The sequence below is a fragment of the Macaca thibetana genome, chromosome 2 (genome assembly GCF_024542745.1).
Source record: "Macaca thibetana thibetana isolate TM-01 chromosome 2, ASM2454274v1, whole genome shotgun sequence".
Lineage (NCBI taxonomy): Eukaryota > Metazoa > Chordata > Mammalia > Primates > Cercopithecidae > Macaca > Macaca thibetana.
The window spans coordinates 95,719,642-95,745,619 of NC_065579.1; the positions used below are offsets into that span (position 1 = coordinate 95,719,642).

The window sequence follows — 25,978 nt, forward strand, 5'->3', positions numbered from 1 at the left end:
AAGATAATGCACTGTGACCAAGTGGGATTCATCCCAGGGATGCATGGATGGTTCAACATATGCAAATCAATAAATGTGATAAACAACATCTCACAGAATGAAGGATAAAAACCATGTGATCATCTCAAACAATGCAGAAAAGGTATTAACACGGTTCAATATCTCTTCATGATAAAAACTCTCAACAAACTAGGCACTAAAGGAACATACTTCAATATGTAATAACAAAGGCCAAATATGACAAACCAACAGCTAACATCATGCCATATGGTGGAAAGCTGAAAGCCTCTCCTTTAAGAACTGGAACAAAAAAGGATGCCCACTTTCACCACTCCTGTTCAACATATTATTGGAAATCCTAGCCAGAGCAATCAGACAAGAGAAAGAAATAAAAAGCATCCAAATGGGAAAAGAGGAAGTCAAATTGTCCCTCTTTGCTCATGATATAATCTTATATCTAAAAATAACTAATCATTCCACCAAAAAAACTCTTGGATCTGATAAATTTAGTAAAGTTGTAGAACACAAAAATCACTATATAAAAATCAGTAGTGTTCCTATACACTAATAATAAATCAGCTGAGGAAAACAAATCAAAAAGGCAAACCCACTTACAACAGCTAAAAAAAACCCCTAGAAATAAATTTAACCAAGGAGGTAAAATACCTCTAAAAGGAAAACTTCAAAACACTAAGAAACTGAGGAGGACAAAAATAAATGGAAAAACATCCTATGCTTATGGGTTAGAAGAATTAATAATGTTAAAATGATCATACTGCCAAAAGCTATATTCAGAGTCATAGCAATTCCTATCAAAGTACTGATGCCATTTTTTACAGAAATAGAAAAAAATCCTTAAATTCATATGGAACCAAAAAAGAACCCAAATAGCCAAAGCAATTCTGAGGGAAAAGAAAAATAGCAACAACAACAACAACAACAGAAAAGGCTGGAGGCATCATACTACCTGACTTCAAAATACATTACAAGGCTATGGTAACCAAAACAACATGGTATTGGTATAAAATCAGACATATAGACCAATGGAGCAGAATGGAGATCCCAGATGTAAGTTCATGTATTCACAGCCAAACTGATTTTCGACAATGATGCCAAGAACATACATTGGAGATAGGATGCCTTCAATAAACGGTGCTAGGAAAATTGGATATTTACATGCAGAAGAATAAAACTCAACTCTTTATCTCTCACCATATACAAAAATCAACTCAAGATAGGTCAAAGACTTAACCATAAGATCAGAAACCATATTATTGCTAGAAAAAAATATAGAGAGATAATTCTTCAGGACATCAGTCTAGGCAAATATTTTATGACTAAGACATCAGAAGCATAGGCAACAAAAACAAAAACAGACAAATGCAACTATATTAAACTTAAAAGCTTCTGCACAGCAAAGGAAACAATCTATAGACTGAACAGACAACTTTTTGAAGGGGAGAAAATATTTTCAAACTATTCATCTGACAAGTAACTAATATCCAAAATATAAAAGGAACTCAACTCAACAGAACAATAGTAATTCCATTAAAACATAGGCAAAGAATTGTAATAGACACTTCTCAAAAGAAGACATAAAAACTGCCAACAGGTATATGACAAAATGCTTAACATCACTAATTATTAGGAAAATGCAAATCAAACCCACAATGAGATACTATCTTTTTACTCCAGTTAGAATGGCTATTACCAAAAGGACAAAAAACAACAGATGCTGGAGAGGATGCAAAGAAGAGGAAACTCTTATACACCATTGGCAGGAATGTCAATTAACACAGCCATTATGAAAAATGAGGAGATTTCTTTTTTTGTGTGTGAATACATAGTAGGTATATATATTTATAGGGTACATAAGATATTTTGATATAGGCATGCAATGCATAATAAACACATCAGAGTAATGGGGCATCCATCCCATCAAGCATTTATCCTTTGTGTTAGAGAAAATCCAATTATACTCTTTTAATTATTTTTAAATATACAATTAAATTATTTTTTATTACAGCCACACTGTTGTGCTAGCAAATACTAGGTCTTATTCATTCTAACTATCTTATTGGTAACCATTAGCCATCCCCACTTCCCCCACCACCACAACCCACTATCATTCCCAGACTCTGGTAACCTTCATTCTACTAGCTATCTCCATAAGTTCAATTGTTTTAATTCTTTGCTCCCTCAAATAACTGAGAACATGTGAAGTTTGTCTTCCCATTCCTAGCTCATTTCACTTAAAATAATAACCTCCAGTTCCATGGAAGTACCACTTGATCCAGCAATCCCACTACTGGGTATCTATCCAAAGGAAAAGAAATCAAAGGGATACCTGCACCTCTTTGTTTACTGCAGCACTATTCACAATAGCCAAGACATGGAATCAATCAAATAGTATTCCATCCATGTATAGATATCACATTCAGTCTACAGATGAATGGATAAAGATAATATGATATCTTTACATGATGGAATACTATTCAGCTGTAAAAGAGAATGAAATCATATCATTTGCAGCAACATGGATGCAGGTGGAGGTCATCATGTTAAGTGAAATCAGCCAGGCACAGAAAGACAAGTATCATGTGTTCTCATTCATATGTGCAATCTAAAAAAGTTGATCTCATGTAGGTAGAAAGTGGGATGATAGTTACCAGAGGCTGGGAAGGGTAAGTGTTGGTGGGCAGGGGTATACAGAGACGTAGACTGATGGGTACAAACATATATCTAGATGGAAGGAATAAGTTCTAGTAGTTGACATCACCATAGGGTGCCTACAGTTAACAATATATTGTGTATTTCAAAGTAGGTAAAAGAGAAGAATTGAAATGTTCCCAGCACAAAGAAATGGGGTGATGAATATCCTAAATACCCTGATTGGATCATTACACATTCTATGTATGTATCAAAATATCACAGGTACCCTATAAATGTGTACAAATATTATGCATCAATAAAAATAAATTTTAATAGTAGAAATAAAATTAATAAAACAAAAAACCCTTTTCACCATAAAAATGCCTTCATTTCAAGGCAACTCTAGACTCAGTGAGAGAATATACACCAAAACTGAAATATATATGGAAAAGAAAAATGATCAAAGCACTACAGATTAGAATTTCCGAGTAAGGTATAAATAGGGTAATACTTGAAAATTCATGCATCAGAGTTAAGTATCATACCCAAGAACCAAGAAAAAGAAGGACAAAACAAACTCATGAAACACAAAGGATTAAATAGGTAAAAACAGAAATTGACTTTTGAAAAAAGTAACATTAAGAAGTAAATCCTAAAACTGATTTGAAAAAAATACAAAAACACACATTCTAGTAAAACCATGATTATAACTATTTGATAAAAATGCAAAAGTACAAATTTTTGCAAACTATGCATCTGACAAAGGCCTAATGTCCAGCATCTATAAGGAACTTATACAAATGTAAAAAAAAAAAAAAAAAAAAAAAAAAAAAGCAACCCCATTAAAAAGTAGGCAAAGGACATGAACAGGCACTTTTAAAGGAAAACATACATGCAACCAACAAACACGGAAAAAGCTCATCACTGATCATTAGAGAACTGCAAATCAAAGCACAATGAAATACTATCTAACACCAGTCAGAATAGCTATTACTAAAAAGTCAAAAAATAAGAGATGCTAGCAAGGTTGTGGAGAAAAAGGAGCACTTCTACTAGTGGGAGTGTAAATGAATCCAGCCATTGTGGAAGACTGTGGTGATTCCTCAAAGGCTCAAATATAGACATGCCATTCGACCCAGCAATCCCATTATTGGGTATACAACCAAAGGAATATAAATCATTCTATTATAAAGACACATGCACACATGTGTTCACTGCAGCACTATTAACAATAGCTAAGACATGGAATTAACCTAAATACCTATCAATGATAGACTGGATAAAGAAAACATGGTACATCATGGAATGTTATGCAGCCATCAAAACAAAAAACAAAACAAAAACAAGATCATATCCTTTGCAGTGGGACATGGATGGAGCTGGAGGCTATTATCCTTAGCAAACTAACACAGGAACAGAAAACCAAATACTGTATATTCTCATAAGTAGGAGCTAAAAAGATGAGAATACTTGGACATATAGAGGAAAACAACACATCCTGGGCCTTTCAGAGGGGAGAGGGTGGGAAGAGAAAGAGGATCAGGAAAAATAACTAATGAGTACTAGGCTTAATAGCTGACTGATGAAATAATCTGTACAATAAACTCTCATGAAACAATTTTATTATCTACATAACAAACCTCCACTTGTATCCCTAAACTTAAGTTTTTTAAAAATACAAATACATTATATAAGAAATGATAATGGTGCAGTAACTTCTGAAATGTAGGAAAATAAAAGATTTAAAAGAATTAGTTTTGTTCAACTCTGTGAAAATAGAATTGAAAGTGTGTAGGAAATAAAAATTTTCCAGGAAAATATAATTTACTGGAGCTGATTCTAAGAGATGGAAAATTTTTTTAAAGTTTCATTATTACTACAGAAATAGAGAAAATCATCACAGAGCTATCACTACTATCATACCGCAAAAAGAGAGCACTAGCCAGATGACTTCAAGAAGAAACTCTACCAAACTTTTTTTTTTGAAACGGAGTCTCGCTCTATCACCCAGGCTGGAGTGCAGTGGCACAATCCCAGCTCACTGCAACCTCCACCTCCCGGGTTCAAGCAATTTTCCTGACTCAGCCTCCCAAGTAGCTAGGACTACAGACACATACCACCATGCCCGACTAATTTTTGTATTTTTAACAGAGGCAGGGTTTCACTGTGTTAGCCAGGATGGTCTCCATCTGCTGACCTCGTGATCTGCCCACCTCAGCCTCCCAAAGTGCTGGGATTACAGGCATGACCCACCGCGACCAGCCCAAACTTTTAAGGAGTAGATAATTCCAATAATACATCAACTTTCCAGAAATATAGAAAGAGGAAAAAAAACATTTTTTAATGAAGCAATATAGCATTAATATTGAAATCTGGGCGAAGAATATTTTTCTCCCATCAAAAATGAACAAACAAAATCACAAACCAATCACACCAATGAATGGCAATGAAAAATCCTAAATAAAATATTCGCAAGGAACTAAAGTAGCACAATTAAAGAACTGTGTATCATAAGTGTGGTTACTGACTCAAACACTAGGATAGGTTCAATGTTAGGTAACCGATTAAATATAATCCATTATATAAATAGATTCAAGGAAAAATCATTTGATCATTTCCATAGAGGCCAAAAAAGCATTTGATAAAAGTCATTATTCCCGATTATAAAAGTAACAAAAATGAAATTAAAATAGAAGAGTACATCCTTAACCAGAAAAAAAGATCCTCAGACAAATCCAACACATCTTCTACCCCACTCTCTTTGAATCTTGTAATTAGACCAGAGGGGAAAAGTAGCATCATAAAAATTGGAAAGAAAATCATCATTATTTGCAATTATTATATGACTGGAAAACTAAGAAAATCACCTAAAAACTATTACTATAAAAATAATAAAAGAATCAATTTAGTTACAAAATTGCATATACAGAAATCAAAAACTTTCAAACATATTTAAAACAACAAACTGCAGCCAGGCATGGTGGCTCACACCTGTAATACCAACCAGTGCTTTAGAAGGCTGAGGTGGAAAGATCACTTGAAGCCAGGAGTTTGAGACCACCGTGGTTAACATAGCAAGACCCTGTCTCCATCAAAAAAAAGAAAAAAAATTAGCCAGGCATGGTGGCACATGCCTGTTGTCCTAGTTACTTGGGAGGCTGAAGCGGGAGGATCACTTGAGGCCAGTTCAAGGCTGCAATAAGCTCTGATTGTGCTACTGCACTCCAGCCTGGGTAACACATTGAGACCCTGTCTCTAAAATAAAGTAAAATAAAATAAAATAATTTAAAAATAAATTGGAATATATAATGGTAGAAAAGTCCTCATTTCTATTGAATGCAAAAAAAAAGATGCAACACTTAGGAAGACATACACTTAACAAGAAATGCACAAGACCTATATAAAGAAAACTACAAAAAATCTCTGAGGAACATAAAAGTGCCTTGAACAAATGGGGAAGGAAAACATGCTCTTAGGTCCAAAGACAAGCAATCTCATGTGCTCTTGTGGAAATTTAAATTGCCACATCACTTAGAGCAACTTGTCATTATCTACAAAAATTACATACGTATATATCCTTTCATCTAACAATTCCAATTCCAGGAATTTCTCCTATAAATATCCTGCTCCTGTGTGAAGGGATACATGTATAAAGCTATTCATTGTAGAACTAACTGTCTGTAACAGCAAAATATTGCAAACAACACATATCTACCACTGAAGCCCTGGTTAAATAAACTATGCTACATCCATAAAACAGAATAGCACGTTGCTGTGTAAAAGAATAAAGAGCTCTATATACCAAAGCCCCACAACTGTTGGCAATATTTATCACAGGGGATAAGTGCATATTTTTCTTAGGGGAGGAAAGAAATATTACCAGCATTGAAATATAATGACAACATAGAAACAGAATTCTAGGCCGTGAGCGCTGGCTCACGCCTATAGTCCCAGCACTTTGGGAGGCCCAGGTGGCAGATCACCTGAGGTCAGGAGTTCAATGCCAGCCTGGCCAACATAATGAAACACCATCTGTACTAAAAATACAAAAATTAGCCAGGCATGGTGGTGGGTGCCTGTAATCCCCGCTACTTGGGAGGCTGAGGCAGGAGAATTGCCGGACCCTGCGAGGTGGAAGTTGCCCTGGGCCGAGATGGCACCACGGCACTCCAGCCTGAGCAACAGAGTGAGACTGTCCAAAAAAAAAAAAAAAAAAAAAAGAAACAGAACTCTAAATTCTTGGGTGGGCAGGGGGAAACTAGAACTGTGAGTTGGAAATTTTATTCAGTGACAGATTTTCTCCCAAGTCTTATTCCTGTGAAAAATTCCAGTTGATAGCTTCTATTTTATTAACATAAGAGAGAACATATACAGTTATGCACTGCATAATGATGCTTCGGTCAACAGTAGACTGCCTAAATGATGGTGGCCCCATAAAATTACAATAAAGCTGAAAATTTCCTGTCACCTAGTGACATCTTGATGATCCTGATCCTATTTAGGTGAAGGTTAATTTGCGTGATTTTGTTGTAGTTTTTAACGCAAAAGTTAAAAAAGTAAAAAAAAATTAATTAAATTTAAATACAGAAAAAAGCAGCCAGGTGCAGTGGCTCACACTTATAATCCCAGCAGCATTTTGGGAGGCCATGGGTGGCAGATCACTTAAGCCCAAGAGTTCAAGACCAGCCTAAGCAAGATGATGAAACCCTGTCTCTACAAAATGATAATAATAATAACAATAATAAATAAATTAACTAACTAATTAGCTGGGCATGGTGGCATGCGCCTGTAGTCTCAGCTGCTAGAGAGGCTGAGGTAGCCTCCTACCTGAGCCCAGGGAGTTCAGGCTGCAGTGAGCCGTGATCGCCTAACTGCACTCCAGCCAGGGCAACAGAGTGGGACTCTGTCTCAAAAAAACAAAACAATAAAAACAACAACAACAACAAAACAAAGCTTATAGAATAAGGACATAAAGCTATACCATGTCCTTGTGTTCCAAGCTAAGTGTTATTACAAAAGAGTCAACAAGTAGAAAAGGTTTTTTAAGTTATGAAGTTTAAGTTATAGTAAGCTAATTTCCTGTGGAACAAAGAACAAACTTTTTAAAATGTACTTTAGATTCTAGGGTACATGTGCACAACATGCAGGGTTGATACATAGGTATACATGTGCCATGCTGGTTTGTTGCACCCATCGACTCGTCACTTACATTAGGTATTTCTCTTAATACCATCCCTCCCCCAGCTCCCCACCCCCCAACATGCCCCAGTGCATGATGTTCCCCACCCTGTGTCCAGGTGTTCTCATTGTTCAATTCCCACCTATGAGTGAGAACATGTGGGGTTTGGTTTTCTGTTCTTGTGATAGTTTGCTAAGAATAATGGTTTCCAGCTTCATTCATGTCCCTGCAAAAGACATGAACTCATCCCTTTTTATGGCTGCACAGTATTCCGTGGTGTATATGTGCCACATTTTCTTAATCCAGTCTATCATTGATGGACATTTAGGTTGGTTCCAAGTCTTTGCTATTGTGAATAATGCCGCAATAAACATACGTGTGCATGTGTCTTTATAGCAGCATGATTTATAATCCTTTGGGTATATACCCAGTAATGGGATCACTGGGTCAAATGGTATTTCTAGTTCTAGATCCTTGAGGCATTGCCACACTGTCTTCCACAATGGTTGAACTAATTTACACTCCCACCAACAGTGTAAAAGCGTTCCTATTTCTCAACATCCTCTCCAGCACCTGTTGTTTGCTGATTTTTAAATGATCACCATTCTAACTTGTATGAGATGGTACCTTATTGTGGTTTTTGATTTGCATTTCTCTGATGGCCAGTGATGATGAGCATTTTTTTCATGTGTTGTTGGCTGCATAAATGTCTTCTTTTGAGAAGTGTCTGTTCATATTCTTTGCCCACTTTTTGTTGGGGTTGTTTTATTTCTTGTAAATTTGTTTAACTTCTTTTGTGGATTCTGGATATTAGCCCTTTGTCAGATGGGTAGATTGCAAAGATTTTCTCCCATTCTGTACTTGCCTATTCACTCTGATGGTAGTTTCTTTTGCAGAAGCTCTTTAGTTTAATTAGATCCCATTTGTCTATCCTGGCTTTTGTTGCCATTGCTTTTGGTGTTTTAATCATGAAGTCTTTGCCCATGCCTATGTCCTGAATGGTATTGCCTAGGTTTTCTTCTAGGGTTTTTATGGGTTTAGGTCTAACATTTAAGACTTTAATCCATCTTGAATTAGTTTTTCTATAAAGTGTAAGGAAGGGATCCAGTTTCAGCTTTCTACATATGGCTAGCCAGTTTTCCCAGCACCATTTATTAAATAGGAAACCCTTTCCCCATTGCTTTTGTCAGGTTTGTCAAAGATCAGATGGTTGTAGATGTGTGGTATTATTTCTGAAGCCTCTGTTCTGTTCCATTGGTCTATATATCTGTTTTGGTGCCAGTATCATGCTGTTTTGGTTACTGTAGCCTTGTAGTATAATTTGAAGTCAGGTAGCGTGATGCCTCCAGCTTTGTTCTTTTTGCTTTGGATTATTTTGGCAATGCGGGCTCTTTTTTGATTCCGTATGAACTTTAAAGTAGTTTTCTCCAATTTTGTGGAAGAAAGACATTGGTAGTTTGATGGGGATGGCACTGAATCTATAAATTACCTTGGATAGTAGGGCCATTTTCACAATATTGATTCTTCCTATCCATGAGCATGGAATGCTTTTCCCTTTGTGTCCTCTTTTATTTCGTTGAACAGTGGTTTATAGTTCTCCTTGAAGAGGTCCTTCACATCCCTTGTAAGTTGGATTCCTAGGTATTTTATTCTTTTTGTAGCAACTGTGAATGGGAGTTCACTCATGATTTGGTTCTCTGTTTGTCTATCATTGGTGTATAGGAATGCTTGTGATTTTTGTACATTGATTTTGTATCCTGAGACTTTGCTGAAGTTGTTTATCAGGTTAAGGAGATTTTGGACTGAGACAACGGGGTTTTCTAAATATACAATCATGTCATCTACAAACAGGGATGATTTGATTTCCTCTTTTCCTAATGAATACCCTTTATTTCTTTCTCTTGCCTGATTGCCCTGGCTGGAACTTCAAACACTATGTTGAATAGGAGTGGTGAGAGCGGGCATCCTTGTCTTGTGCCGGTTTTCAAAGAGAATGCTTCCAGTTGTTGCCCATTCAATATGATATTGGCTGTGGGTTTGTCATAAATAGCTCTTATTATTTTGAGATACATTCCTTCAATATCTAGTTTATTGAGTTTTTAGCATAAAGGTCTGTTCAATCTTGTCGAAGGCCTTTTCTGTATCTATTGAGATAATCATGTGGTTTTTGTCATTGGTTCTATTTATGTGATGGATTACGCTTATTGATTTGCGTATGCTGAACCAGCCTTGTATCCCAGGGATGAAGCCCACTTGATCATGGTAGATAAGCTTTTTGATGTGCTGCTGGATTTGGTTTGCCAGGATTTTATTGAGAATTTTTACATCAATGTTCACCTTTGGCCTGAAATTTTCTTTTTCTGTTGTGTCTCTGCCAAGTTTTGGTATCGGGATGATGCTGGCCTCATAAAATGAGTTAGGGAGAATTCCCTCTTTTTATTGATTGGAATAGTTTCAGAAGGAATGTTACCGGCTCCTCTTTGTACCTCTCTGGTAGAATTCAGCTGTGAATTCATCTTGCCCTGGACTTTTTTTGGTTGGTAGGCTACTAATTATTGCCTCCATTTCAGAGCCTGGTATTGTTATATTCAGAGATTCAACTTCTTCCTGGTTTAGTCTTGGAAGGGTGTAGTGTCCATGAATTTATCCATTTCTTCTAGATTTTCTAGCTTATTTGCATAGAGGTGTTTATAGTATTCTCTGACGGTAGCTTGTGTTTCTGTGGGTTCAGTGGTGATATCCCCCTTTATCATTTTTATTGTGTCTATTTGATTATTCTCTCTTTTCTTCTATATTAATCTTGCTAGTTGTCTATTAAGTTGTTGATCTTTTCAAAAAACCAGCTCCTGGATTCATTCGTTTTTTGAAGTGTTTTGTGTTTCTCTATCTCTTTCAGTTCTGCTCTGCTCTTAGTTATTTCTTGCCTTCTGCTAGTTTTTGAATGTCTTTGCTCTTGCTTCTCTAGTGCTTTTAAGTGTGATGTTAGGGTGTTGATTTTAGATCTTTCCTGCTTTCTGTTGTGGGTATTTAGTGCTATAAACTTTCCTTTAAACACTGCTTTAAATGTGTCCCAGAGATTCTGGTACGTTGTGTCTTTCTTCTCACTGGTTTCAAAGAACATCTTTATGTCTGCCTCATTTGTTATTTACCCAGTAGTCATTCAGGAGCAGGTTGTTCAGTTTCAACGTAGTTGAGCAGTTCTGAGTGAGTTTCTTAATCCTGAGTTCTAGTTTGATTGCACTGTGGTCTAAGAGACAGTTTGTTGTGATTTCTGTTCTTTTACATTTGCTGAGGAGTGCTTTACTTCCAATTATGTGGTCAGTTTTAGAATAAGTGTGATGTAGTGCTGAGGAGAATGTATATTCTGTTGATTTGTGGTGGAGAGTTCTGTAGATGTCTATTAGGTCTGCTTGGTGCAGAGCTGAGTTCAAGTCCTGTATACCCTTGTTAACCTTCTGTCTCGTTGATCTGTCTAATATTGACAGTGGGGTGTTAAAGTCTCCCATTATTGTGTGGGAGTCTAAGTCTCTTTGTAGGTCTCTAAGGACTTGCTTTATGAATCTGGGTGATCCTGTATTGGACGCATATATATTTACGATGGTTAGCTCTTCTTGTTGAATTGATCCCTTTGCCATTATGTAATGGCCTTGTCTCTTTCTATCTTTGTTGGTTTAAAGTCTGTTTCATCAGAGAGTAGGATTGCAATCCCTGCTTTTTTTTGCTTTTCATTTGCTTGGTAGATTTTCCTCCATCCCTTTTTTTTTGAGCCTATGTGTGTCTCTGCATGTGAGATGGGTCTCCTGAATACAGCACACTGACGGGTGTTGATTCTTTATCCAATTTGCCAGTCTGTGTCTTTTAATTGGAGCATTTAGCCCATTTACATTTAAGGTTAATATTGTGATGTGTGAATTTGATCCTGTCATTATTATGTTAGCTGGTTATTTTGCCCATTACTTGATGCAGTTTCTTCATGGCATCGATGGTTTTTACAATTTGGCATGTTTTTGCAGTGGTTGGTACTAGTTGTTTGTTTCCATGTTTAGTGCTTCCTTCAGCAGCTCTTGTTGTAAGGCAGGCCTGGTGGTCACAAAATCTCTCAGCATTTGTTTGTCTGTAAAGGATTTTATTTCTCCTTCACTTATAAAACTTAGTTTAGCCGTATATGAAATTCTGGGTTGAAAATTCTTTTCTTTAAGAAGGTTGAATACTGGCCCCCACTCTCTTCTGGCTTGTAGGGTTTCTGCCAAAAGATCTGCTGTTAGTTTTATGGGCTTCTCTTTGTGGGTAACCCGACCTTTCTCTCTGGCTGCCCTTAACATTTTTTCCTTCATTTCAACATTGGTGAATCTGACAATTATGTGTCTTGGGGTTGTTCTTCTAGAGGAGTATCTTTGTGGTGTTCTCTGTATTTCCTGAATTTGAAATGTTGGCCTGCCTTGCTAGGTTGGGGAAGTTCTCCTGGATAATATCCTGAAGAGTGCTTTCCAATTTGGTTCCATTCTCCCCATCACTTTTAGGTACACCAATCAAACGTAGATTTGGTCTTTTCCCATAGTCCCATATTTCTTGGAGGCTTTGTTCATTTCTTTTTACTCTTTTTTCTCTAAACTTGTCTTCTCACTTTATTTCATTAATTTGACCTTCAATCACTAATCCCCTTTCTTCCACTTGATTGAATTGGTTATTGAAGTTCGTGCATGCGTCACGAAGTTCTCGTGCCATGGTTTTCAGCTCCATCAGGTCATTTAAGGTCTTCTCTACACTGCTTATTCTAGTTAGCCATTCGTCTAACATTTTTTCAAGGTTTTTAGCTTCCTTGCAATGAGTTAGAACATGCTCCTTTAGCTCAGAGAAGTTTATTATTACCGAGTTTTTGAAGCCTACTTCAGTCAACTCATCAAAGTCATTCTCCATACAGCTTTGTTCTGTTGCTGGAGAGGAGCTGTGATCTTTTGGAGGAGAAGAGGCACTCTGGCTTTTAGAATTTTCAGCTTTTCTGCTCTGGTTTCTCCCCATCTTTGTGGTTTTATCTACTTTGTGTTTTTGATGTTGGTGACCTACAGATGGGGTTGTGGTGTAGATGTCCTTTTTGTTGATCTTGATGCTATTCCTTTCTGTTTGTTAGTTTTCCTTCTTACATTCAGGTCCCTCAGCTGCAGGTCTGCTGGAGTTTGCTGGAGGTCCACTCCAGACCCTGTTTGCCTGGGTATCAACAGCAGAGGCTGCAGAACAGCAAATGTTGTAGAACAGCAAATATTTCTGCCTGATCCTTCCTCTGGAAGCTTCATCCTAGAGGGGCACCTGCCTGTATGAGGTGTCTGTCAGTCCCTACTGGGAGGTGTCTCCCAGTTAGGCTACACGGGGTTCAGGGACCCACTTGAGGAGGCAGTCTGTCTGTTCTCAGAGTTCAAACTCCGTGCTGGGAGAACCACTGCTCTCTTCGGAGCTGTCAGACAGGGATGTTTCTTTCTTTTTTTTTTTTTTTTTTTTTTTTTTGAGATGGAGTCTCACTCTTGTCCCCCAGGCTGGAGTGTAGTGGTGCAATCCTGGCTCACTGCAATCTCCACCTCCCCACTTCAAGTGATTCTCTTGCCTCAGCCTCCCAAGTAGCTGGGACTACAGTCACCCGTCACCACACCTGGCTAATTTTTGTATGTTTAGTACAGATGGGGTTTCACCAAGTTGGCCTGGCTGGCCTCAAACTTCTGACCTCAGGTGATCTGCCAGCCTTGGCCTCCCAGAGTTCTGGGATTACAAGCATGAGCCACTGCACTCAGTCAGAAAAGTTTTTTTTTTTTTTTTTTTTTAATAAATCGAGTGTAGCCTAAGTGTACAGGGTTTATAAAGTCTACAGTAGTGTACAGCAACATCCTAGGCCTTCACATTCACTCACCACCCAAACACAGACTCCCTCAGGGCAACTTTCAGTCCCGCAAGCTTCATCCATAGTAAGTGCCCTATACAGGTGTATCATGTTTTATCTTGTATATCATATGTTTACCACATCTCTTCTATGTTTAAATACACAATACTTATATGTTTAAATACACAAATACTTACACCTCTGTGTTACGAGTGACTACAGTATTCACTACATGTTTGTAGCCCAGGGACAACAGGCCATACATACCATACAGCCTACGTGTATAGTAGGCTATGCCATCTAGATTTGTGTAAGTACACGCTATGGTGTTCACACAATGATAAAACTGCCTAATGATGTATATCGCAGAACACACTGCTGTAGTTATGCAATGCATGACTGTACATGATTTTTAGAATTGTAACAGTACAGACGTGCATAAGATATAAAGTAAACCACTGTCAACACACCTAGTCTCATTTTCCAAGGTGCTTTTGGTCATATCTGTTTTTATTTTGATTGGCAGTCTTACTGTTCAAATGTTTGTACCCTCCAAATCTCATGCTGACCCTTAATCCCCAATATAATGGCATTAAGAGGATGGGAAATCCAACTATGGTATTTGAGAGGTGAGAACTCTGAGAAGTAGTTAAGATTAGATGAGATCGTTAGGATGGGATATTAGTCACTTCATAAGAGGAGGAAAAGAAACCTGAGCTAGCAAGCTCAGCTCCTTCACCCTGTGATGCCCTACACTGCCTTTGGACTCTGCAAAGAGTCTCCAATAGCAAGATGGCCCTCACCACATGCAGCCCCTCAATCTTGGACTTCTCAGCATCCAGAACTGTACAAAATATATTTCTTTTTATTTTAAATTACTCAGCCTCAGTTATTCCATTATAGCAACAGAAAACAGATGAATACAGACAGCAATCAGTCTAAATACTATGAGTACACTTCTATTTCTTGGTTTGTCATCTTTAAGCAGTGCCTATTGACTTTATGCCATTAAGAGAATGAATTATCTTAGAGAAACCATCCCACACTTCCAAATTTTTGCCAGTGATATTACTTAAAAATTCTTATCTATTTTGACTCATCAACTTTAAATGGTACTTCTAGACTCCACGCTAAGATGAAAAAATGTACAAATAGGCAAAACTCAATCAGAGAGTAATTCTATGAAGCATTTACCTTGTTCATAAAGTAGTTTCATATTCGAATCTTTGCAGGCAACTAGATTGTTGAGTAACGCAATCACACTTTGCATGGTATTACCCAGAATGCTCTCCTGATGTTCCTGCAATAGATCATAATTCCCAACATAACCATACAGAAATACAATTACATCATCATAAAGACAAATGAGCAAATGATCTCCATTGCTTCATTCTTTGCACAAGGTTAAATGATAGCCTTTTTGCACTTTAATGAAGCACATCCTTCTGTGTTAAGACAAATCCCATCAGTGAGCTAAGTGAGCTGGGAGGGAAGGTAAATCACTCAGACACCAGTGCTGCAGTACGGACTCCCCTGCCCATGAGCTGAGAGACAACACATGGTCCTCCATGCTTTAGGTGGGTGACAAAGGAATTCAAATATGTAGAACTCAGAAGACCATGCCTGAAGATGAATTTGAGATCACAAAAGAGAACTACTTCAAGCAAATATTTCTGCAGTTTCAACATTATGCTGGTACTGATATTTTCCCACTTTAGTGCATTTGATCTGATTTATTATATTACTGCTTCAGTGCAATAAGCTACATTTGGACCTAAAAGAGTGAATTGTGAATTTTGCTTTCCTCAACACTTAGCATCATACAGGAGGGAGTAACTTAGGTCCTAAAGAGAATGGAAAATGAGTTATTCTTTAGTCTTAATTTCTCATTTTAAAGGCAGAATCATTTCTTTGTAATTTTTAAAGGGTCTTACAAACAACTTGCTTTGCTTTTGTTCCCTTTTTCATTGCTGTGAATATTTTTTAAAATTAAGCAATTAACACAGATTATAATTGAAATTATTAAATTTCATATAATTCAAAACTAAAGAGGCAGTCTTTGCAGTCTGGAACTAGGATGAGGCAAGAGAGACACACAGGGTGCAAAATGTAAGGTAGTACTCCTCACTCTCAGGGTCCTATAAGTACCTACTGAGAGTGAGGACTCCCAGGAGTCTAGCTTGCCCCGCTCTAAGTCCTGTGCCCATTCACCATGACTATTCTGCCAACAACTAATCCAACTCTGAAAAGCAACAAGCATATTAATTAGTAGGCTTAATCTAGACCTTTTCATATTCACTTTCTCCACCCCTCACCCACAGAGAAACATATGGTTTGCTGTGGGGTTGTTTTTTAACGTATAGCTATTTTGTGCCAGGCACTATAGTAGGCACTTGAGGTATGCTAGTGAACAAAGTCCCCTATCCTCACGTAAATAGACAACAAAAAGCATAATAAATAAGTGAACTGTATAATGTATTAGAAGATAGCAGAGTGCTCTGGCAAAAAAGAAAAAGGCAGAGCAGGGAAGCGAAGTTGAGAGGGCAGCAGTGGGGCTGCACATGATTTGAAATTGGGTGGTCAGGGTAAGACTCATTGAGAAGGTGTCATTTAACAGAATTTTTTTTTTTTTTAATTTTTTGAGATGAAATCTTGCTCTGTCGCCAGGCTGGAGTGCAGTGGTGTGATCTCGGCTCACTGAACCTCCACCTCCCGGGTTCAAGCGAGTCTCCTGCCTCAGCCTCCCGAGTAGCTGGGACTACAGGTGTGTGCCATCATGCCCAGCTAATTTGTGTTTTTGTTTTTGTTTTTGTTTTTTGTATTTTTAGTAGAGACAGGGTTTGACTGTGTTGGCCAGGATGGTCTCGATCTCTTGACCTCGTGATCCATCCACCTCAGCCTCCCAAAGTGCTCGGATTACAGGCGTAAGCCACCATGCCTGGCATTTAACAGAAATTTTATTTTACTTTTTAAATGCTGAAGCCTCTTGGTATCTCTTAATTCATTTTAATAAGCTTTTCTTTTTCAATAACTTAAGCTTTATAGAAGAGTTTCAAAGATAGTACAGAGAGCTTCCATATACCCATCACCCAGTTTTCCCTCATGTTAACATCTTACCCTAAACATGTTATATTCATCAAAACTAAGAAATTTACAGATATTAATAACTCAGCTACAGACTATTCAAGTGGCACCAGTTTTCCACTGATGGCCTTTTCTCTTCCGGAATCCAATCAAGGATCCTTATTTTATATTCAGGATTATTTATTTTTGCAACAAATACTAAGTGCCAACTATTCTAGGTAGTTGGCTTGTATCAGTGAACAAAACAGAAGAAAAGCCCTGCCCTTATGGTGTTTACCTTGTACCACGAGGAGAAGACGATAAATAACATAACAAACAACTACAAGATATGTTAGAAGGTGAGATACGCTATGAGAGAAAATAGGGAACAGAACAAGTTGGCTTGGAGTGCTGCAGGGGAAGCTGCAATGCTAGAGCAAGCAAAGCATAGCTCCTTCAGAAAATGACATCTGAGCAAAGATTTGAAGACGTAGACACGTGTTTATTCTCTTAATATACTTCTAGACTCGGTCAGCTAAGTTTCTTTAGGATTGTTGCATCTATGTTCATAAGTGATACTGACTGATAAGTGACACCCTCTTCTGATTTTAGTATCAATCTCATGCTAACCTTGTCCATCCATTTTATTCCAAAAATATTTATTGTGCATCTAATATGTGTTTCTAGGAGATCTGGTAGAACTCACTCATACAAGCAACTAGCCTCCATACATTTCTACCAGTTGTGTGGAAAAACACACATAAATTCAAAGTGCTTTTTCTCTTCTCTCACTCAGTAATAATCAACACAGGAGACTTCTGTGACCAAATGCGTGGGGATTTTCCCCACACATGAAGCAAACAATCGATTCTGCAGCTGACAAAAGCTGAGTGTTCTCTGATTCAACTCCACACCATCTACCTGGAAATAGTATCAGACCCCATAGGGCGAGGGCTCAGTCCCACAAGGCTACGCCCTCCTCCCTTATTCTGACAGTCATCGCAAGTCTGGGGCTCTGGAACTTCTGACCCACCAGCATCAAGTTGGGGTTCCCGTGATTCCCTCTTTGGGTTCAATTAATTTACTAGAGCAGCTCACAGAATTCAGGAAAACACATTTACCATTTTACTATAAAGGATATTAAAGACATGGATGGAGAGATGCATAGTGCAAGGTATGGGAGAAGAGCTGTGGAGCTTCTGTGTCTTCCCTGGGCACACCACCCTCCAGCAACCTGTACATATTCAGCTATGTGGAAGTTCTCTGAACTTTGGGGTTCTGTTATAGGTCCTTTGGGGTTTTTATGGAAGCTCTGTTACATAGGCAAGACTGATTATATCACTGGCCATAAATGATCAACCTAACCTCAGCCCCTCTCGCCTCCCCAGAGGTTGGGGATTGCGACTGAAAGTTTTCAGCCCTCTAATGTTGCCTTGGTCTTTCAGGTGACAAGCCACCATCCTGAAGCTATCGTAGGGGATGCCAGCCATCAACTCATTAGCATACAAAATGACAGCACCTGAAGACAGAGTTTCTAAGGATTTTAGGAGTTATATGCTAGGAAACAGGGGAGAAGATCAAATATATACTTCACGATATCATACCAGTAGAACTTAAAAAGAAACAGAAAAACAAAACACTTCTACTCAGGCATCTACAACATCTTGAACCAATGTGGTTATTTCTATTTCCCTAGAAAACCATCTACAACATCTAGATTTTCAAACATGTTGTAATAAAATCCTACAAAGCATTCTATTACACCTTCACAAAACTTCCCTGGACCCTATTTATGATGCCTTTTACACGGCGTCCTCTCTCTTGTTGATCAGACTCACCAAAGCTTTATCTATAGATGATATCAGACTTTTCAACAAACCAGCTTTCCATTTTAATGACTACCCTACTTTTTTTTGAGTTAGTCATTACGAATGACTAACAAATTTCCCACTTATCTCTCCTAGGTATACGGTAGAATGGCATTTCCCTGCCTGCTTGGAAAATGACACTAGTGATAAAAATGATACTTGCTTTGGTCAATTAAACTCACACGGGCAGAAGCATTAAGAGCCAGTGACAGCTTCATCATTCTGTCTTTTCCTCTGCCCCATGATCTTCTAGATGGTGAGGCTTCTAATGGCCTGGGTATCAGAGAGAGAACATGAAGCAGAGAATCCAGGAATCTCCTGATTGGACAGGTGGTATCCAAGGCTTACAAAAATACCCGCACTGAACCTGGCTCTGAAACTGCTTTCTCAGCAGATTTGTACCTCCCACTGATGAGAGCCACTTGATTTCATATAGGTTTTGCCATGTATGCCATTGTTTAACACAAGACAAAGTGTTTGCTTTCCAAATACTGATGACTAGAAATTTTGAACTTCAGAAACACACGCTTAAGAGCACTTTTGCAGTGAATGTTAATGTTTGAATGTTTCACTGACACCAGCTTAAGAAGATTAATGTGGAAGCGATGGTCTGCCACCAATTTCATCTAATTATTCTTACAGTTGGTTGGAAGGAAAGGGTGATTAATAAGCACCAAGATGACACTACATGTTACTCGTGATAAAATAACTAACGATACATAGAAAACCTGTTCTTGTGAAGAAAGTGAAGCTAATAAATCTTTTATTTTTGGTCCCATTTGGTAAAATGACACATACTGCTCCTTGTTGAAAGACTCATCTGTCAGCAAATATAGGTCAGTCTTACCAGAAATAAAACTATTGTTTCTTTGAGATACACATTTTTGTAACTAAATGCACATTTCCTACAATACCCTTGGCAATAACTTTGCTCATTCTGAAGCCAATACCTCAGCTTTTCCTGTACTCATGAGTGAGTGCCACTTGTTGATATAGGTACTTCCTTCAGTACAAAAGCTAACTCACCCTAGATGCTAAGAACACAGAATCAGATCCCAGTCAATCAGGTCCTGGGGCCCCCTTCCTGCAGGTCCCAGAGTCACTGCAGAATAAAGGCCTCTGCCTGCCCCACTACTCAATCTGCAGAGGGGTATAAAACTAAGGTACACTCTATCAAACTTCCCCACTAACATTATTACTAGGAGTACTTAGGAAAAAAATATCTGATGCACAGAATAAAAAAAGAGATGAATAATCCCATAACCAGCCTGGAGGAAACGGTTCCACTTCTGTTCTAGACGTTATTAAAAAACACTGTTTTCTTTATTATCTTTGTTGGTTTATAAACTATCCATAGATCATAAACTTTGCTCAGAATAAAGTAAGGGCTTTATAAAAATTATATTACAGAATTATCTTTACTTGCTCTTCCCTCTTATAGGTATATATGCCTTCTTACATAGTGCAGTGGAGGGAGACCTTGAGAGCACAGTAATTGCTTCTGCTCAAGCTGATGACACGGTTCTCTAGGTGAACTAAGAGAGCTGCTGCTCTGGTCTAGAGCATCATTTCCCCAGAAAGAATGCTAAACCCATGCAAAGGGCAGTTGAGAAGGTGTAAATGTGAATTAAGCATACTTCTATTAACTTGTATCAAACTGTGCTATTTCATTTATCTTAGCAACTTTAATAAGGTTTTTTTCTTGTTCGCAATCATATTAGCTTACGGGGGTAAACTGTGCATTGAAAAACATTACATTTGCCTCTTAAAGTCAGAGGAGAGGAATATATGAAAAGAGAAAACTTGAGAGTGAACATGTGGGGCTCAACTTCTTCTTGGGTATAACTGAAAGATTGGTGGAAAGAGACAAGGGCGCGCATGTTTCGTTCAAAGACCATAGGTCAGAGTTGGAGGGGAGGGATGATTCTGACTAAAGACTATTTCATCATTAGATGCTCCTCTGGGAGAGCCCCTCCCACTCCTCCAAATTTAAGACTGAATCCCAGGGTAAAAGAGCAATACAGGAAATTAGGTAAAATCTTGATATATATATTTTTTCAATCCTCACAGCTCATTAATAAAGCAAGGAGTCTATACTTTTGGTGCCCTGATACATGCAAGGAGAGATGAAAGCAGGTGAAGACCTGCAACAAGGCTTTTGGGACAGGGTCAGGGGCCCAGTTACAAGCAGAGTTGCCACATGGGCCCGAGCTGGGCCAAGACAGCACTGATAATGTATTGAGAACTTACTACGTGCCATGTCCGGTACTCCACTTCACCTACATCATCTCATTCAACCCTTACAAAAACATGGAAGGGGCTATCGTCCTACTGTTTTTATCACTAAGAATGGAATGTTAGTGAAGTCAAGTGTAACTTGCCAAACTCTTCATTGGTGAAGCTGGGATTTGGTCTATGGGATGGCAGAAGCCTTGCCCCTAATCACCATGAAGCATTGCCTAGTGATCAGAGGAGGGCAGAGTGCCAGGGCCACCCAGGCCGTTCAGCACACTCCAGGTTAACCAACACCACCTGTGGACCCACAGTGTTACCTGGGAGAAACTGAAAGAAGTCTAGAGTGGGGTGAAAATCTGAGAAACACTAATCTGGGGCTGTAATGGTGATGCTTATCCTCCCTTTCATTCCGCAACGTTCCCTGTCCCCTCCCCCCACCACTGCGATCTTCTGGCTTCATAAGCGCCCTCAATGTTTTTCACTACACTGTAAGATGTATAACCCACACGCCTGTAATCCCAGCACTTTGGGAGGCCAAGGCGGGCGGATCACAAGGTCAGGAGATTGAGACTACCCTGGCTAACATGGTGAAACCCCGTCTCTACTAAAAGTACAAAAAAAGAAATCAGCCGGGCATGGTGGTAGGTGCCCGTAGTCCCAGTCACTCGGGACGCTAAGGCAGGAGAATGTCATGAACCCAGGAGGTGGAGCTTGCAGTGGGCCGAGATCGCGCCACTGCACTCCAGCCTGGGCGACAGAGCAAGATTCTATCTCAAAAAAAAAAAAAGTATAACCCAAGAAGCATGATGTGGGTATTAGGCAATTACAGGAAAGGAAAGAATGAGCACAAAATAAAAATACATACTAGGGCCACTATCAATAGTCACATTATTCAGACACTTGTGTTCACACTGACTGCTGGGGGAAAAAGGAAGTGACTCGCAGAAGATGGCATCGTTGAGAGCCCACAAAAGGCAATCCCACTACACTTTAACATGACGAAAATATTCAACTCCTTCATCCGTAATCCATAAGCCCAGCTGAGCTAATTTATGTGCCTAATACCAGTGTATGGACATTTAATAAACAAAACACTTGAGGGCTCTAATAAAACATAGCATTTGCCAGTAGAGATAATTAGAATTAAAGCAGCAAAATTCTAGTGTTTGGCAACATAGATGAAACAACTTCATTAAAATGTACAGTTTCAGCAAATGAAAGGCAGGAGAGCACTGGACCCTGAAGAATCAGCCTTCTCAAAACTAATTGCTTCAGTGCTTAAAGAGGACAGCTCTGAAATACCAAGGACACAGCAAGGAAACACTAGTAAAAAATGACCAGCCTTTCCAAAGCAGTTTCACTGTAGACAGGGCATTCTACTTTACTCTGGTATTTGACAATGTAAATGCCACTGAAAGACTTCAGATGTCTGAATTAAAAGTTTGGTGAGGATCTAAATAGTCAAGGTAGAAAATACCTTTAACAACTAAAAGTAACAGTGAACCATGGTCACTCTCTTTTGCCTTTGGTTCAGGCCAGAATTTAACAATGAATTAACAGCTAATTAAAGGACCACAACTAATCGTAGGGATGAGAAACCACAGAGAGAATGAAGAGCAAAGCACACACGTGTTGTGCACACAGCATCTACAATCTCTTAGAAACACATATGACATCCTATTCAACACATGCTTAAACTACATTTCAGAAAACAAATTTGCTGTTGCTCTAGAGAACAGCAGTCTATCGTGTACTCCATGTACAATGGCACCAAAGTGCTGTGCCAGGATGTACTGGTGCATCCAGTCACTTTCTGTCACAAACATTCTCACACCTGGCTAGATTCCTAGAGCTCTGAGACCCAAGCTCAGAAAAGTCTTCAGAGTATTCAAGTGAAATAAATATGTTTGAGGGCAAGAGGACACATTTCCATATTACTGATGACTTTTCACAAGGCTGTGTCACAGGCAGCTTAAACCAGACATGGTGAAACCCCATCTCTACTAATACAAAATTAGCCAGGTGTGGTGGCGCATGCCTATAATCCCAGCTACTTGGGAGGCTGAGGCAAGAGAACTGCTTGAACTCAAAAGGCAGAGGTTGCAGTGAGCTGAGATTGAGCCATTGCACTGTAGCCTGGGAAACAAGAGCGAAACTCCGTCTCAAAAACAAACAAACAAAAACAAAAACAAACAAACTCAATGGAATCTAAATTGAGTTCATCTCCCTTTGCTTTCACACTTTCCTTTCTTTTCCTCTTTCTATTGGAGGTCCCACAGCTTGCCCAGTCATCAGCCACAAACCTTAGAATCATCGGGACTACGGCCTCCCTAGTGTCTCCCTCATCTAGTCAGCCACAAAGTCCCCTCGAATCTCCCTTGAGCCCCTCTTGCATCTATCCTCTGCTCTCCATTCCCATTTACCTGCTTAACATCACGCAATTGGCATCCTTAGCAGGGACCACAGTCTCCTAATGGGTGTCTCAACTTCCAGCCTCACTTCCATTACTGCTACCAGACTCCTTTTTTTTTTTTTTTTTTTTTTTTTGAGACAGAGTCTTGCTCTGTCTCCCAGGCTGGAGTGCAGTGGCGCGATCTCGGCTCACTGCAAGCTCCGCCTCCTGGGTTCACACCATTCTCCTGCCTCAGTCTCTCGAGTAGCTGCGACTACAGGCGCATGCCACCACACCCAGCTAATTTTATATATATATATATATATATTTTTTTTTTTTTTTAGTAGAGACGGGGCTTCACCGTGTTAGCCAGGATGATCTCGATCTCCTGACCTCGTGATCTGCCCGCGTCGGCCTCCGACAGTGTTGGGATTACAGGTGTGAGCCACTGTGCCCGGCCCCAGACTCGTCTTTCTAAAGTGGCAGAGACTCTATCTCCAGCTGTGGGGCTTAAATCTGGAAGGCTGTAGGCCAACACAGGGAATATTGGCTTACAGTAGGCCCAAGGTCATTGCTACCACAGTCCAGTTTCTGTCCACAGCCCTGGTTGGATTTAAAGCCCTGAAAGGAGGGGAGGCCACAAAACTCGTGGGACAGCAGATGCAGGGATGTTGTTACTCCCGTGCTTTCAATCCAGCATTATGATGTGGGAAACATTCTTACGAGTTTTTGAACCAAATACGGACCCCTAGGGCTAAGAAACAGGAAAGGGAACAAGTTGAGTTAAACTGAAAGGGCACAAGCCAATTTAAAATTAATTCAGTCTTTTACCTCATAAATAATGTACGTGGATTTCTTAGGCAGAAAGACCAGGATTTAGGGGTCCATGGGGGGAATGCTTGGGGTAGGGTGAAGGTGCTGGGGTAACTGCCCGTGGGCATTTGCTCTGCTAGTTGTGCATCAGGTAAACAGCCCCTCTGCCAAGGTGGTCAGGGCTTCTAGGGGTTGAGCAGGCTCTGACAGGGGCTGAGGAGGCAGAGGAAGAACACTGAAGCCTGCTTTTCTCCCCTCGGTAGCCAAAAATGTATGGTGCTGTCGCCCCAGGAGTCTGGAGATATAGAGTTAAGCCCCTTTTTTTATGTGGGGCATCATCATTTGAAGGCTTCCTCCACCTTTCTGATCAAAGACATGAGAGAAGGCAATTTAAAATTATTTTTAAATTTGACTGACAGATACTGTAGAGGCCCTCTAGCAGCAGCAAATACAAGTTATGATTAGCGATACATTCCAGCTAGCACAGAAGGGAGTATTTGGATCAACTAGTACCATTTGCCAATCAGTATGCTGAGCTTGTCTTTAGAATTCCAGTCCTCATTCAACACCAATGGCAGTGCGCTGTGAATGCCCTTCTGGCAGGTTAATTGTGTCACTTGGCCTTCCTAGCCCTACCCTTTCATGTTATTTAGGCTTCTAGCAGGAAGCTTCCATCCTCTTGGCTCTCAATGCGGCCCTATGCCTCAAGGCAGGAGCAGTGGGCCAGAGCCAATGCTGCTCAGGCAGGAGAACCCTGGCAGTGGAGCCAAAGGGAAGCTGCCAGGACCAGCTCCCTGGGGATGGACTGTGCCCCTTTTATGTATCTGCCTGTAGTGTTGAAAGAGAGGCCAATCTGCCACACAACACAATATCTGAGCTAATGACCAGCCCAAAGTAGGGAGGACAAATGAAGAACTAGAACACATCCAGACATATGACTCCTTTAGTCTTCTCCTCACATCCCTGCCACTGTTCAAAAGTAAAAATAGCAATAAAAATAGCAATAACAAAGTCCTAGCAAACTAAGGTCACTCTTAAAAATGCAGGCCAGATGTTGTTTCCTGAAGCTGGTGTCTGTGGGGAAGGCTGCCTTGGGTTGAAGACTGTTTTCCTCACTTTCTGTGCCTGCCTGCCATCACTGTGGCCATCAAGTATACAGTGACTGTCTTAATTACTTGTTAATCCCATCCCTCACCCAATGCTGAGTGTCTTGAGGGCAGGACTGGGACTTTTTTTTTTTTTTTTTTTTTTTGAGATGGAGTCTCGCTCTGTCGCCCAGGCTGGAGTACAGGGGCTGGATCTCGGCTCACTGCAAGCTCTGCCTCCCGGGTTTACGCCATTCTCCTGCCTCAGCCTCCCGAGTAGCTGGGACTACAGGCGCCCGCCACCTCGCCCAGCTAGTTTTTTTGTATTTTTTAGTAGAGACGGGGTTTCATCGTGTTAGCCAGGATGGTCTTGATCTCCTGACCTCGTCATCCACCCGTCTCGGCCTCCCAAAGTGCAGGGACTACAGGCTTGAGCCACCATGCCCGGCCAGGACTGGGACTTTTAATCGGGTCCGCAGTGCCTACGTGCAGTCCCTGGTACACAGTGGTCTCTGAAAAATTAATGAAAAAACAGTCCTGCTCAAAGTTGCTTGGGTAAATACAGCTAGAGAAGGCATAGACAGTGTGAGAGCCTCCTTCAAGAAATTAACTAGTCAGTGACTAGAAACTGCCTTCAGTTAAGCAACTGATAAACATTTATTGAGCACCTAAAATTTGCTAAGTAATGGTGTGAAGTAGAACTACAAAAGGATAAAAAAGGCCTTTCCCAAAATGCTTTCAATCAATTTATATTCACTTTTGAATAATGTTTGCAAAAAGTGATAAATTCAGATTTTTTTACTTTAAGTAAAATACGCAAAAATC

The 25,978-nt window shown here is 39.6% G+C and overlaps 1 protein-coding gene across 6 annotated transcripts in view; it reads right to left on the minus strand.

Moving 5' to 3' along the window:
- ULK4 (unc-51 like kinase 4) overlaps window positions 1-25,978 on the minus strand; it is a 709,752-nt gene that overhangs the window by 311,100 nt on the left and 372,674 nt on the right. For 5 of the 6 annotated variants that reach the window (XM_050780350.1, XM_050780346.1, XM_050780348.1 and 2 more), the window contains one exon: window positions 14,892-14,997. The exons of the other annotated variant lie outside the window; for it this stretch is intronic. In XM_050780350.1, coding sequence (XP_050636307.1) covers window positions 14,892-14,997 — 106 coding nt within the window. The remainder of the gene's footprint in view (window positions 1-14,891; window positions 14,998-25,978) is intronic. 6 annotated transcript variants of the gene reach the window in all.